The sequence below is a fragment of the Squalius cephalus genome (assembly GCF_949319135.1).
Source record: "Squalius cephalus genome assembly, chromosome: 9".
NCBI lineage: Eukaryota > Metazoa > Chordata > Actinopteri > Cypriniformes > Leuciscidae > Squalius > Squalius cephalus.
The window spans coordinates 33856084-33871636 of NC_137130.1; the positions used below are offsets into that span (position 1 = coordinate 33856084).

The 15553-nt window shown below is 45.1% G+C and overlaps 1 protein-coding gene across 4 annotated transcripts in view; it reads left to right on the top strand.

Annotated features, from left to right (window-relative positions):
* Positions 1-15553, top strand: part of kalrna (kalirin RhoGEF kinase a) — a 242510-nt gene that overhangs the window by 129686 nt on the left and 97271 nt on the right. For all 4 annotated transcript variants that reach the window (XM_079880252.1, XM_079880253.1, XM_079880254.1 and 1 more), the window contains exon 12: positions 15214-15383. In XM_079880252.1, the coding sequence (XP_079736378.1) occupies positions 15214-15383 (170 nt within the window). The remainder of the gene's footprint in view (positions 1-15213; positions 15384-15553) is intronic.

Below are 15553 nucleotides of genomic sequence, written 5' to 3' on the forward strand. Positions count from 1 at the left end.
TCTGCGGAATTTGCATAGCGTATCTCCGCCCACCGCAGGGGGTATATAAGGAAGTACGCTGCAATATGCAGATATGTCTTCGCTGAGGAGCCGAGACTGAACTCAGGCGTTTTTCAGCGATACAGCGGAAGTGGCAGGAAGACGTAACTCAGGGAACGAGGGTTACATCCGTAACCGAGACGTTCCCTTTCGTGGTCACTCCGAGTTACGTCGGATGACGACGATTGGGGTTCCAGTCTAATCACGCCACCTCGGCTGTCATCCAGTGCCCTGCGTAAGTCTGAGCTCCCTGTTGTGAGACTAGCACGAACGAAGGAGTCCTACTTAACACAGGGATACCAAAGTACACTGGGAAGCATATCTCCAGAGAGAAATATGCAATTATGCCCAGCCATTGATGGGGGGGACTTAGAATACACATATGACCCAGAGGGCTGCATATGGAAAATCACTGGGGTGTCCAGCCGCAGGTGGAATTTTAAACCCCAGGGGTGGCAAGGTGGCTTGCCAAGGGAAAGACACACGCTCACAAGGAGACTTAAAGTGGAATACACATGTGGGGGTCGCCCAGAGGGGGAACCATGCACATGGAGGCACCTAGTCAAGCGCAAAAGCTGTGTTATGGAAATTGGCATAACTCAGGCGATGACGTAACCAGTGCTGGAGGAACTCAGAGCTTATCAGACTCACCTGAGGAGAATATCGCACGTATCCCGTCCGTGGAGAGGAATGGCGAGCAAGCGAAGACACCTGAGCAGAATCTAGCACCGGCTGGTTGAAGCGAGTACATGAGAAGAAACTGGCTCTACTCGGAGATTATAGAATCTCGCGAATGTGTTGGTGTCGCCCAGCCTGCAGCTCTACAAATGTCTGTTAGCGAGGCGCCATGCGCTAGAGCCCAAGAGGAAGCCACACTACGTGTGGAGTGGGCTTTCACACCAAGGGGGCACGGACGACCTTGCTGCTGGTATGCCAAAGCAATGGTATCCACTATCCAATGAGATAACCTTTGCTTTGAGAGAGCCTTTCCCTTCAGCTTCCCACCATGACAGACAAAGAGCTGGACTGAGGTCGTGAAACACCGCGTTCTGTCTACGTAAGCACGGAGGGCGCGTACTGGACAGAGCAGTGCCAAGGCTGGGTCTGCCTCCTCCAAGGGCAGCGCTTGCAGGTTCACTACCTGGTCTCGAAAGGGTGTGGTAGGAACCTTGGGCACGTATCCAAGCCGGGGTCTCAGGATCACGTGAGAGTTAGCCGGCCCGAATTCCAGGCACGCTTCGTCAACCGAAAATGCCTGCAGGTCCCCTACCCTCTTGATGGAGGCCAATGCAACCAGGAGCGCTGTCTTCATTGACAGGAACTTAAGCTCCACTGACTGTAAAGGCTCAAATGGAGCACTCTGCAGGGCAGTTAGAACCACTGAGAGGTCCCAAGAGGGTACGAGGGGAGGACGAGGAGGATTTAGTCTCCTCGCTCCCCTCAGGAACCTGACGATCAGGTCGTGCTTTCCCAGAGACTTACCATCAACTGCTTCGTGATGTGCGGCAATGGCGGCAACATACACTTTCAGGGTGGAGGGAGACAGCCTTCGCTCCAACCCTTCTTGCAGGAAGGAAAGCACGACACTGATCGGGCATTTCGTGGGTTCTTGATGTTTAGAAGAACACCAGTTGACGAAGAGGTTCCACTTCAACGCATAGGCATGTCTCGTGGACGATGCTCTAGCGGAAGTGATGGTAGCCACCACCGCAGGTGGTAGGGTACTCAAACCTGCCTCGTCCCGTCCAGGAGCCACACGGTTCCAAAGATCGGGACGAGGGTGCCATAAGGTGCCCCGTCCCTGAGAAAGGAGGTCCTTCCTCAGAGGAATTGGCCAGGGAGGTGCTGTCGCGAGGAGTACTAGTTCGGAGAACCAGGTCCGGTTGGGCCAATACGGGGCAACCAAAATGACCTGCTCCTCGTCCTCCCTGATCTTGCGCAAGGTCTGCGCAAGAAGGCTCACTGGGGGAAACGCATACTTGCGTAGGCCCCGCGGCCAGCTGTGCGCCAGTGCATCCGTGCCGAGCGTGCCCTCGGTCAGGGAATAAAACAGGTCGCAATGGGACGAGTCGTGGGAGGCAAACAGGTCTACCTGTGCGTCGCCGAACTGATCCCAAATCAGCTGGACCGACTGGGGATGGAGTCGCCATTCTCCAGCGAGAGGCTGAACTCGAGACAGCTCGTCGGCCGCCTGGTTCAGGTGTCCCGGGATATAAATGGCTCGAAGCGACCTTAGATGCTTCTGACTCCATATGAGGAGGTGGCGAGCGAGTTGCGACATACGGCGGGAGCGTAGACCACCCTGGTGGTTGATGTACGCTACTGTTGCGGTATTGTCTGATCGGACTAGTACGTGCTGGCCCCTGAGCAGCGCATGGAAGCGGTGCAGGGCGAGACGTACAGCCAGCAACTCGAGGCAATTGACATGCCAAAGGCGCTGGGGTCCTGTCCAGGAGCCCGCGGCAGCATGACCATTGCACATGGCGCCCCAGCCCGTGTTGGAGGCATCTGTTGATACAACAACATGCCGGGAAACTCGTTCTAAGGGCACTCCGGCCCGTAGAAAATTGAGGTTCGCCCACGGGGTGAAGGTCTGACGGCAGGCTGGAGTCACTAGGACTCGGAGCGTGCCGTGTTGCCATGCCCACCTCGGGACTCGATCGCGAAGCCAAAGCTGAAGCGGTCTCATATGAAGCAATCCCAGCGGCGTTACTGCGGCTGCGGATGCCATATGCCCCAGGAGCCTCTGAAATAGTTTCAGTGGAACCGCACTCTTGCCCTCGAATTGGCGAAAACAAGTCAGCAGTGACTGCGCGCGCTCGCTCGTAAGCTGCACGCACATGGCGACCGAGTCGATCTCCATACCGAGAAAAGAGATCCTCTGCACGGGGCAGAGTTTGCTCTTCTCCCAGTTGACCCGAAGGCCCAGACGAACTAGGTGCTGAAGCACTAGGTCCCTGTGTTCGCAAACCTGGTCTCGAGAGTGAGCTAGGATTAGCCAGTCGTCGAGATAGTTCAGGATGCGAACCCCGTGTTCCCGGAGGGGAACAAGGGCTGCCTCGACGACCTTCGTGAAGACGCGAGGAGACAGGGCTAGCCCGAAAGGGAGAACCGCGTACTGGTATGCCTGCCCCTCGAAAGCAAACCGTAGAAACGGTCTGTGTCGAGGTAAAATGGAGACATGGAAGTAGGCGTCCTTCAGGTCGATCGCTGCAAACCAATCCTGCGGCCGCACACACTGGAGGATGTGTTTGGCCGTTAGCATCTTGAACGGCAGCCTGTGAAGGGAGCGGTTCAAGACGCGCAGGTCGAGGATTGGCCGTAACCCACCGGACTTCTTGGGTACAATGAAGTAAGGGCTGTAGAAGCCGGACTTCATCTCGGCTGGAGGGACAATCTCGATCGCACCCTTCGCCAGTAGGGTGGCGACCTCCGCTCTCATGACAGGGGCATTGCCACCGACCATAGTGAAGCGGACTCCCCTGAAGCGGGGAGGAGATATCGCGAACTGAATCGCGTAGCCGAATCTGATGGTTCTCGCGACCCAGCGGGACAGTCTGGGAAGCTCTAGCCAGGCCTCCAGAAAGTGCACCAGAGGGGTCATACGAACCACAGACGCACCGTCGGTGGGGCAGCGAGGCGGAATGACCGGCACCGGCGAGGGTGGCATAGCGGCCCTGTGCGGGGGCACGGTCATTAACCGCGTCCTGCCAGAGGAGGCCAGGGGAGGGCGCGCGTCCCACGGGGGCGTGCTCTGGCAGGGGTCTGGCGACAGAGGGGGATGAGAGGAGCGTGGCCCGTGGGCGGCGCGTGCTGTCATCCACAGCCTCTTGGGGCTTGGAGGAAGGGACATCTGTTCTTGAAACAAGAATTTCCCCCCGGCCCTCCACCGGGGAAAGGAGTGGCCCTGCTACCAGCTCCTGAGAAGAACTGAGCCCTAACCCCAAGCTGCCCGTCTCAGAAGTGCTGCTTAGCATGGCGTTTAGCCGGCTAAGGGGCGGAGACAGGCGGTGCCACCCTCCTGCGACCTCCTCTGCTGTGGGCCAGTGAAGGCTCGAGGGGAGGAACGCAGAGGGGCGGTGTCGGCGGGAAGCAGGCTAAGGAGACCGCACGGACAGATGACCGTCGGTGCAGAAGGTCCTGCGCCTGCTTATAGAGTGATCGAAGACTGTTGGTCGCAATCCTCAACCACACCGCCGACTAGGCTGCCCGTCTCAAGAGTGCTGCTTAGGCTGGCGTGGCAGTCTAAGGGGCGGAGACGGGCAGCGCCGCCCTCCTGCGACTTGCTCCTGCTCAGGGCCGGTGAAGACCCGAGGGGAGCAACCGCATGGAGGGGGCCTTGGCGGGAAGCAGACTAAGGAGACCACACGGATGGATGACCATCGGTGCAGGACCCGAGTCTACTTCAGGTGGTCGAAGCCACACCGCCAAAGAGCCCAGCCCGGGACATGGGGGAGCTTAGAAAATGAACTCTCAGACACCCCCACATCAACCTGGCTAAGCCCATGTCTGGACCACACTAGTGGACATCACCTGACCCAGGATCACGCAGGTGCTGATGTCGCCTGAGCGAGGTCGGCAGTGTGCGTGGCGGAACAAACCAGGCCGGGCATGGGAGGCATAGCGTCCCAGCATAGGGGCGTGGTTAGAATTTCCGCGTTCTGCCAGGGTTGGCCAGGGAAGGACTAGCGTTCCACTGCGGCCGGTTCGACAGAACTCCCGGGACAGCACTGCATCGAAGGCGCAGGCGACACACAGCACTGCATGACCGTGCCACGATAGTGACAGGGAACATGCAGACCATGATCGCCGTGCGATCGAAAGCAGCGAAGGCGGAGGACACCCGCGGGCCACGAAAGTCACGTGGAGTCTCGCGCAGCGCAGGCGTCCTGATGCACGTCCGGGAGAAGCTTACAGCGCTCGGGGGGAGGGCGGGGCCACTCCAGCCGATGCTTTCAGCTGCCCGGGAAAGCATGGCTGACAGCTCTGGATCGGTCCCGGCAACGATGGCACTCCCGTGGGAGGCAACGTAGTCGAAACTTCATTTCCAGAGGAATCAAGCCCGCCTTGTGATGCTGTGAGTGCATGGTCTGCGATGTGGAGGGGGGTGTGGCCCGAGGAATTGACTCGTCGGTTGTTGTGCCACACCAAACCCTCAGATCACCCTGGCCACCAGCCAAAGTATCCCTTCTCGAGGAAGAGATAAATTGGGGTGTGGCAGAGGGGACTCTACTCACATGGAGATCATTGAGTCTTGATCTATAAACATCGCGATGGTCATGTTCCCGCAATGAAAACATGACTCATCAACGAGCGCTGCCGAGCGTGATTAAGCCCAACACGCAAAACAGCGCTCGCGACCGTTAGGCAGATGACTCACGCACACACATCCAGAAAATACACGGGCAAACCGTCTTGAAAAAGACGTGCCACGTGCAGCTCTTTTAGAGAGTGGAAAAGCTCAGCAGAGTGCTGAAGCGCCCAGGGAGAAACACACTCACTGTCGGCAGATTACTGCACAAATCAGCAGCAGGAAATGCGATCTCGCTGGAAAGCGCCGTCACACCAACACACTGAAGAGCCGCTCGTCTCGAAGAGATTTGAGATGACACTCAAAAGGCTTGTGGAGTGAAGTACTGAACTTGGCTCCGAAGCGAAAACATATCTGCATATTGCAGCGTACTTCCTTATATACCCCCTGCGGTGGGCGGAGATACGCTATGCAAATTCCACAGACCCATGGCATTTCATTGCCATTGGCTCGTTTTATATACTCGAAGGTGAGAGGCTTTCTAAGCGAAACCCCAATCGTCGTCATCCGACGTAACTCGGAGTGACCACGAAAGGGAACTCAATGACACCATAGTAACTAACAGGACACAGCTGAACCAAATGAACTAATGAAGGAGGAGCGGCTAGAAACTGAACAATGAACACAGAGGAAGTCCAAACACAAACAGAAACATGACAATATTATGTAAACACAAACTTTTATTTTAGATGCGATTAATCGTAATTAATCGTTGCAAAGCCCTAATTTTAATATATTTTAAAATGCCATTTTTCCTGTGATAGCAAAGTTCTCTTCAGCAGTCTTTCATTCTGATATGCTAATTTGGTGCTGAAGAAACATTATCATTATTAGTCATGCTGCTTAATATTTTTGTGGAAACCATGACACAGTTTTTCTTTTTTAGGATTCTTTGGTGAATAGAAACATTCATGAACTGCAAAAAAATGTGTAACAATGGAAAGATCTTTCCTGTTACCTTATGCATACAAGTGTAATTGATATCAGAAATTCCAGTCCGCATTCTAGCACGCTGATTTGGTGTTCAAGAAATATTTATTATGCTTGCTCTTTCATAATTGTATCATAGATTTAATGGAGTTCTATTTTATGTTTAATTTAAAGGATTAGTTCACTTTCAATTTTTTTTTTTTTTTTTGCTTATAGCTCACCCCGATGTCATCCAAAATATCCATGTCTTTCTTTCTTCAGTCGAAAAGAAATTAAGGTTTTTGAGGAAAACATTCCAGGATTTTTCTACACAGAATGGACTTAAATTGCAACCAACTATTCCAGTGTTGAAAGAAGGTTCAAATGTCCATCTCAGTGCAGCTTCAAAGTCTCGACACGATCCCAGTTGAGAAATAGGGGTCTTATCTAGTGAAACGATCGGTCATTTTCAATTTTTTTTTAAAAATTATATACTTTTTAACCACAAATGCACGTCGTGTACCATCTCTGAGATGTGCGACGCATTGCGTCATCACGTTGGAAAGGTCACGAGCCACGCGCCAAGTTATTTGCCTGTGTACTCCGGTTCAAAAAGGAGGTAGGGAAGGGCGAAAAATGTCATCTCATTTTCTCCTCCAACTTCAAGTTTTAATTTATTATTATTATTTTTATTTTATTTTTCGTGACCTTTCCAACGTGATGACGTAATACGTGGCACATCTCAGAGATGGTACAAGATGGGCATTTGTGGTTAAAAAGTATATATATATATATATATATATATATATATATATATATAAAATTACTGATCATTTCGCTAGATAAGACCCTTATTTCTTGACTGGGATCGTGTCGAGACTTTGAAGCTGCATTGAGATGGACATTTGAACCTTCTTTGAACACTGGAATAGTTGGTTGCAATTTAAGTCCATTCTGTGTAGAAAAATCCTGGAATGTTTTCCTCAAAAACCTTAATTTCTTTTCGACTGAAGAAAGAAAGACATGGATATCTTGGATGACGTGAGTCAGGGTGAGTAAATTATCTGCAAAACCTTTTTTTGAAAGTGAACTAATCCTTTAAGTATTGACGTATCAGATGTCCCTCCTCAAATTCCTGAGGGAAAATTAAAAAAAAGACCAAAATGAGAATTATTGACATACAGCAGATATATTATGCTTATTATGTTTTTTTTTTTTTTTTATTGTTTTTTTTTTTTTTTACTTTCTTTAGTGTGTAATGTAGATGTTTGAGCATGAAAACGGTCTTCAAAGTTACAAAGCAGAAAGTTACTCCAAAGTGAGTTATTCTCTATATCAGTAAGAGCATTACTGACAGACTGGGAAGAGAAGAGCTGCAACAATGGAGAATATGGGGAAAATACTGTTTTTTTTTTTGTTTTTTTTTTTGTTTTTTTACATTCAGGCATGAAAATCTATTCTAGTAGACCCCAAAACAAAGATTTTGTAAAAGGGCATAATATGGCCTCTTTAGGACATCTCATTTTTTGATTTGTATTTCAAATGGAGTAGCATGTATATAGAAATAAATAAACAAAGTATTTGGTAGTACTTGCATTTTCAAGAATGTGTTATTAACATGTAATAAAACAAATAGCTGTAGTTCTGGTAAGTGATACATATGTAAGACTCAGAGTTACTCTTAACTGTGTGGATGTTTTGTTTGGTTGAATGTGTTACATTGTGTCAATGTGTTTGTGTCAATGTGTTAATGTGTTAATGTGTGTGTGTGTGTGTGTGTGTGTGTGTGTGTGTGTGTGTGTGTGTGTGTGTGTGTGTGTGTGTGTGTGTGTGTGTGTTTGTTGAGGCTGAAAAGAGCTACATTATGTGAGCTGAGACTAACATGAGCGGTTCTTGGCAAAAGGAGGTTTTCCTGCAGGCCAAAGTTTTACAATGTTTCACAATGGCCTGGAGAGTTTCTGGAGCGTCCTACTGAAAGAGGCTCCTGCATCCAGAGGTCACCACACAAGCCCTTGAATGAGCTCAGGTTTAGCAGCACTCCAGAAACACTTCATTTCAGGCTGAACACACACGCACACATACTTAAGAATGAGGAGAATCTAGCCACTGTAAATGGTTTAGACAGAGAACAAACTCAACAGGAAAAATATTCTCAATTCTACAGTTCAAACACTCACTCATACTTCAACAGTTGTATAATTTACCTTGATAGCACACATGCGAATCTGGAATACTTAAAATTGTTTGCTCATCTGCAGTCTGTAAACAAATTACTACAACAGACCATGAATAACCTCAAAACATCGATTCTTTCCGCAGCAATATTACGGACGGGTTAAATAGCACTGTCGTAATATATGTCTATAACTTTCAGGTTTATCGTTCTGTTTTGTTTCGTTTGTTTGGTTGGATTAAAACGAACCCTGGTGCTATTGTTCTCTTAGTGCGCTTCATTCGAATAAGTGTGAACACTGGCATCTGAACCCTGGTGTGCGCCAAACAAGCGGACCGAGACTGATAAATAGATGGGTTCCAAACTAACTCTAGTGCAGTTCCACTGAAAAATGAACCAACACGGATCAAAGACATGTAAACGAACCAAAAACAGGACATTATGTCACAAGATGCGACCCTAAAAAGGACAGATGTCCTTCTCGTCATAGTCGTGATGTTGTCCATCACAGTTCAGTACAGGCATCAGAACCGCGTCTCCTCACAGCGGATCTTCAGTTGTGTGTGTGACGGAGGGATTCCTGCCAGTGTTTTGACTCTTTCATTCATAAGCTCTTCACGAGTTCTCAGCTGGTCAAAATAGCATCATAGCTATGCACATACAACAAGCTCATTTAGCCCAGAACACAGCGTTGTTTTGGATGTTCTGTATGTTCCGTTGCGAAATATACATAATAAAAGCCAACAATTCTGGTTTTATAATATATGTGAACGCTAAGCGGACCAGGATTAAATGTTGTTGTTTTTTTTGGTCTGGACGAAACAAACCAAGTGAACTGAACTACAAGTGTGAACACACCCTAAGAGAGCCATGTCATGTTGACTATGTCTGAAGTAAATGTAAAGAAATAAATGCACTCTTGAAGAGGCACGTAGGCCGCGTTTGTTTCCGTAAGGAATATCTGTATGTCTTTGCGGTGTGGTTTGGGTTAATGCATCCATTCTGTTTAGCTTTTCCCTAATGTGGGTGATTTCCTGTATTGTAAAACTTGTCATATGTGTTGCTGTTCAGAGCTCTTGTGTGTGATTAATATGAGTAATATTCCTGAGTGTGTTTAAACCCCTGCTGAGGGAATCATCTATCATAAATATCACATCCTCCTGTAGAGCTCCTCTACGCCTGCAACATGTTCGAGTTAAACCACACCAGCCTCCTCACTGTAGATTGGGAAACGCCTTATTTATGTCTCTCACTTGCATCTGGCAGAGTTAGGGTTCCCACGGTCATGGAAAACCTGGAAATGTCAGGGATTCATTATACATTCTTAAAAAGTCATGGGAATTCCTATAGCATTTTTTTTTTTTTATGATCAACAAATTGCTCTGTGATTGTTTTAGTTTTTTCTCGAAAACCCTTATCGAATAATCACAAAGGTCATAGCAAATCATCGTTCAAAAGGTGGAAACACTGCAAGGTCTTACAAAGAGGGATTTATGTTTATCAAACATGCCTGTGTGACTGATATTCTCTGATCTTGTTAATCCATCAGCAAGACTGGCTCCATGAATTGTTTCTCACAAGTGAATTAGTTATGAACAGAATTAATTATTTTCCTTCTCATAGAACAGTGAGGATGCATTAACAGAGATGTTTTAATGCTGCACAAATATGACATAAGTTTATTTGCGGAGGAACAGCAAATGTAGGACAAACCGAATCAGTTGTTTTTCATTTTCTTGCACAGATGGTAAGGCAAGGCAAGTTTATTTATATAGCACATTTCATACACTATGGCAATTCAAAGTCCTTTACATATGAAGGAATAAAAATAATCACAAAACAAAAGCAAGGAAAATTAAAGCAGTCATTCAAAATGCTTTACATAGAAAGGAATTTAAATATCACACTATGGCAATTCAAGCCCCTGCCCCTTTTGACTCAAAATGTATTGTGCCCCTCTCTGATAATTGTAAATAATAATAATTATTTATCATATATCACAGTCAGTGCATTAACTAATGTTAACTAATGTTAACAAAATACAACTTTTGATTGTAATAATGTTTCAGTAAATGCTGAAACTAATATTAGCTTAATAAATGATGTATAGTGCAGGTCATTATTAGTTCATGTTAAAAAATTTAACTAATGAAACCTTATTGGAAAGTGTTACTGATTTCATGATAGCTAACACTTAAATGCATATACATAAAATGTACAACATCAACAAAACTAAACATGAATTCCTCATAATTACCTTCTTGATTCTCACTGTTTTTGGTAAAGTAAATAATATTTAGTAATATTATCATCATTTCACTATTTTCGTTTGATGTGTTATGCATTCTAATTGTATCAACATCTTTTCATAGAATGCCAAGGAAATAAAGGATAAAAAGAAAAAGAAAAAAAAAACTCGAGTTTAATTGACACAACAAACTCACTACTCCACCACAGGCCCAGGTCATCAGCTTGGTTTTATCTCTCAATTTCTCCAATTAAGCAATTTATGTTTGTCTCTTACCCAGTTTTCAGTGACATTTGAGTTTAGAATAAAAAAAACACAGTGTAATCAGTCGGACGAACAGCGGCACAGTCCTCATTCAGTAAATTCATAGCTAAACAGATGTGTTTTGAGTCTGGATTTGAATGTGACTACTGTGGGAGCACATCTGATCTCTTCTGGAAGCTGGTTCCAGCTGCGGCTGGCATAATAGCTAAAAGTGGACTCGCCGTGCTTAGAGTGAACCCTTGGTATTTCTAGCTTATATGATCCTAATGATCTGAGTGATCTGTTGGGTTTATATTCAGTGAGCATATCTGCAATGTATTGAGGTCCTAGGCCATTGAGTGATTTATATACCAGTAATAATACTTTAAAATCAATCCTAAATTTAACTGGGAGCCAGTGTAAAGACCTGTGGACTGGTGTGATATGTTCATATTTTCTGGTTCTGCTCAGAATTCTGGCGGCAGCGTTCTGTATGAGCTGCAACTGTCTTATGGTCTTTTTGAGAAGGCCAGTGAGGAGTCCATTACAGTAATCCACCCTGCTAGTGATGAAAGCATGCACAAGTATCTCTAAGTCTTGTCTGGAAACAAAGCATCTAATTGCAATATTTTTGAGATGATAGTATGCTGATTTAGTTATTGCTTTGACATGACTACTGAAACTAAGGTCTGACTCTAGTGTCACACCAAGATTCCTGACTTGATTTTTAGTTGTTTGACCCCTAGAGTGAAGGTATGCGTTCACCTTGAGAACTTCATCTTTGTTTCCAAACACAATGACTTCAGTTTTGTCTTTGTTTAACTGAAGAAAGTTTTGGCACATCCAACTGTTGACATCATCAATGCATTGGCACAGGGAGTCAATGGGGCTGTAATCATTAGGCGATAGGGCTAAGTAGATCTGTGTGTCGTCTGCATAGTGGTAAGCAATTTGGTTCTTTCTCATTATTTGGCTCAGTGGGAGTATATACAGGTTGAACAGGAGTGGCGCAAGAATTGAGCCTTGAGGGACTCATGGATGTCATGGATGCATGTCATGCATGTCATGGATGTCCACTCAGACTTAGGCTCAATCCCAATTCACCCCTTGCCCCTACCCCTTGGCCCTACCCCTCCTTTTTGCGCGTTCCCGTGAAGGGGTAGGGCTGTCTCGATTCTCTTTTGGTTGGAGGGGTAGGGGTAAGGGGAAGGGCCAGATAGCCCTTGAAACGAAGATTTTTCGGGACCACACTTCAAACGAAGGGGTATGAGAAATGTACCTGCATACACCGGCTACAGAGGCAACATGACTGCCAATAATCATTTTCTTTATGTCACATTCAATCTAGTGTTTACGGTCATGTTCTTCAAAGAAACGGTTGCAAAAAAATCGTTAAAGTTCGTTAACAATATGAAGCGTGTAAAAAGCAAAAGTTTGAAGCGAAGTGGACGCGCGAATGAGGCGAATTCGCGTCCACCGCGCTGCACTAAACGCCTCATTCGCGCCGCAAGACCTCCAGACGCGCGTAAACGCGTCTTAACATTGAAATCACTCGCGCCAGACGCTCTATTCGCATTTGGTGTGAACGCAGCATTAGGCGTCGAAGATATCGTCATCTCCGTTGTTTTCTGCAAACTTCAGAAGAAAAATGCCAAAAATAGCTGTAACTCACGCAAGACTACAGCTGACGACGGCATCTTGGAAGTTTGTGATAAACATTGGCGCATCTCCTGTGACGTAGGCGCTAGCGACGATGTATAATGACATGTAACGGTGTAGTCGTGGTGTCCCATTTCTTAGGGGAATATTTTAACCCCTACGCCTTGAAACCCCTACGCCTGAAAAACCTGTTTCAAGGGGCAAGGGTAAGGGGTAGGCGAAGGGTTAGGGGTAGGCGAAGGGTTAGGGGTAGGCGAAGGGTTAGGGGTAGGCGAAGGGTTAGGGGTAGGCGAAGGGTTAGGGGTAGGCGAAGGGTTAGGGGTAGGCGAAGGGGTATAAAATAGAATTGGGATTGAGCCTTATGGTCTCCTATACTCACATAATAACCTCTCCCTCCTAAGTATGACCTGAACCATTTTAGGACTATCCCAGAAAGCCAGACCCAGTTTTCCAGCCTGTCAAGAAGTATTCTGTGATCAACAGTGTCAAATGCAGCACTGAGGTCGAGTAGTACCAGCACTGATAATGTGCCTGTATCAGTATTTAAGCAAATATCATTTATTATCTTTATGAGCGCTGTCTCTGTGATGATGTGGTCGGAAACCAGATTGAAAATTATCAAAGTATCCATTCGAGATTAAGAATTTGTTCAGCTGATTGAAGACAAATGATCTTGCCTATGAAAGGAAGATTTGAGATTGGTCTGTAATTGCTCAATATGTTACTATCCAGATTGCTCTTTTTCAGGAGGGGCTTGACAAGTGCAGTTTTAAGGGACTTTGGAAAAGTCCCATAGAGAAGTGAGGAATTTACCACTTCTAGGAGATCAAAATTTTACCACTAGTTTCTTCAAAATCAGACATGGTAACTTTCTGCGGTGTCTGGTTGTAAACAAGACACACACAAATCGCCATGACAACAGCTAACAACGTTTTAACAGTTCTTTCAAATAACTCTGTTCTGCTCATATCTAATGCTGTATGTGTTTTATGATTTTCTGGAAATGTCTGTTTATTTATGTATGTATTTATTGCAATCCTATACAGGGAAAAATAGTAGTCTTGGAGACACTATTTTAGATTTTTTTTGTCTCTTATTATTGCATTGTGATTGCCAACTTGATAATTATTCCTGAAATGCACCTAATTTCATTTCATTGCAATTCTTAATAATTACTTCACGACTGCTAAAAAAGTATGTTGTATGAGTATGTAGTATAAATGTAATCAGGACATACTACATTTGCCATGTTGTCATTATCATGTGACCTACTGTACCAGTGTCAGTTGCGTCGGTTCACCTCCATTCATAAATCCTTTCCCGTGGCCTCATGGGATAGTAAAGTGTCCATTGTATGCACACTTCAGAATCTCGCCGGAAGTTAATTCTGTGAATTCAGACTTTCTTCTTTTGTTACATACTTTTTTTTATTACTACATACAGTAGTTCGGGAAGTATGTGATTTTCGGATGCAGCCTTTAAAAAAAAATACAGAAAATAGTAGATAATCTGGGGAATTGTGGCATACTCTTTTCAAAATACGATGCTTTGGGACACACTTACTGTAATCTCAGCTACTATTTAGGATGGATAGTATGGACATTGGGACGCAGGATAAGAATGTGTGAATGCATGACATAATAAGAGACATGGAAACAAAAACAAAACGTTACAATACGCTACCTGTCAAAAGTCTCCTATGCTCACCAAGGCTGCATTTATTTGATTAAAATACGATAAAAACAGCAATATTGTTAAATATTAATATCATACATTATTATATAAACTTTTACTCGGCAAGGATGCATTAAATTGATCAAATTTATGTTACAAAAGAATTCAGTTTCAAATAAATACTGTTCTTTTCAACTTTAATTAATCAAAGAGCCGTGAAAGAAAATGCTAATTACATTTTGCAAAACTATTAAAACCGAAAACATTTTATTTTAGATTGTAATACTATTTCACAATATTACTATTTTTACTACTGATTTAATCAAATAAATGCAACCTTGGTGAGCATAAGAGACTTCTTTCAAAAACATTAAAAAACTTTGACCGGTAATGTAATGTAATTGTTTCTGTGGATTTTATGTAATATGATTATAAACGTAAGATTCAGTCCCTCTTGAGAAACCTGATGTTAAATGTCCTTTTGGTGCTCAAACCGGCACTGACCTTTAAACTCTACACCACACAGCACTCCAGTGTTTGGGGGATCATTTACTTCTAAGTTTTAATGAACCGTCTGAATCATTTCTATACTGTTTAATCTTTTACACTGAAATGTTAAAAATGGAAGCAGCTTGAGAAATGAGAGCGAGAGCACACATTTCTGGCTGCTTTCTAATATTGGATTCAGGGCAGATTATTGTTAGATGAGAGTTATAATCTGTGCAGACAGGTCACTCCATCTCTGAGTCTGTAGAAAAGTTTAGAAACTTTTTTTAGGTCTTTACTGGAGTAAGTGTGTTACTGTGCTTGTATATGGGTCAGGTTTTGGCTCCATTGTGAGGAATAAATGTTGATTATTAAGTTACTTAGTCAAATGTAAAAGTGCAGTGAAGTAGGAATATCATGAGGAAACATCATCAGAAGCTATCACTGAAAGTGTTTGTGTGTGTGTTTCAGTTGTGGACGTGGATGGAGGACCTGCAGAAGGAGCTGCTGGAGGACGTTTGCTCGGACTCGGTTGATTCGGTTCAGGAGCTGATAAAACAGTTTCAGCAGCAGCAGACGGCCACACTGGAGGCCACACTCAACGTCATTAAAGAGGGAGAAGACCTTATGCAACAGCTCAGGTATCAACACGTGCTCAAGTTTACATACTTTTCAAAATCTCATAAATGCTGCATAACAGGTATTTACATTACACAGACAAAATTCACTTGATTTAACACAAATTATCTTGTTCAAATGTTTACATACCCTTGATATTTAAACTTCCAAACATTCCAAAAACCAGACACTA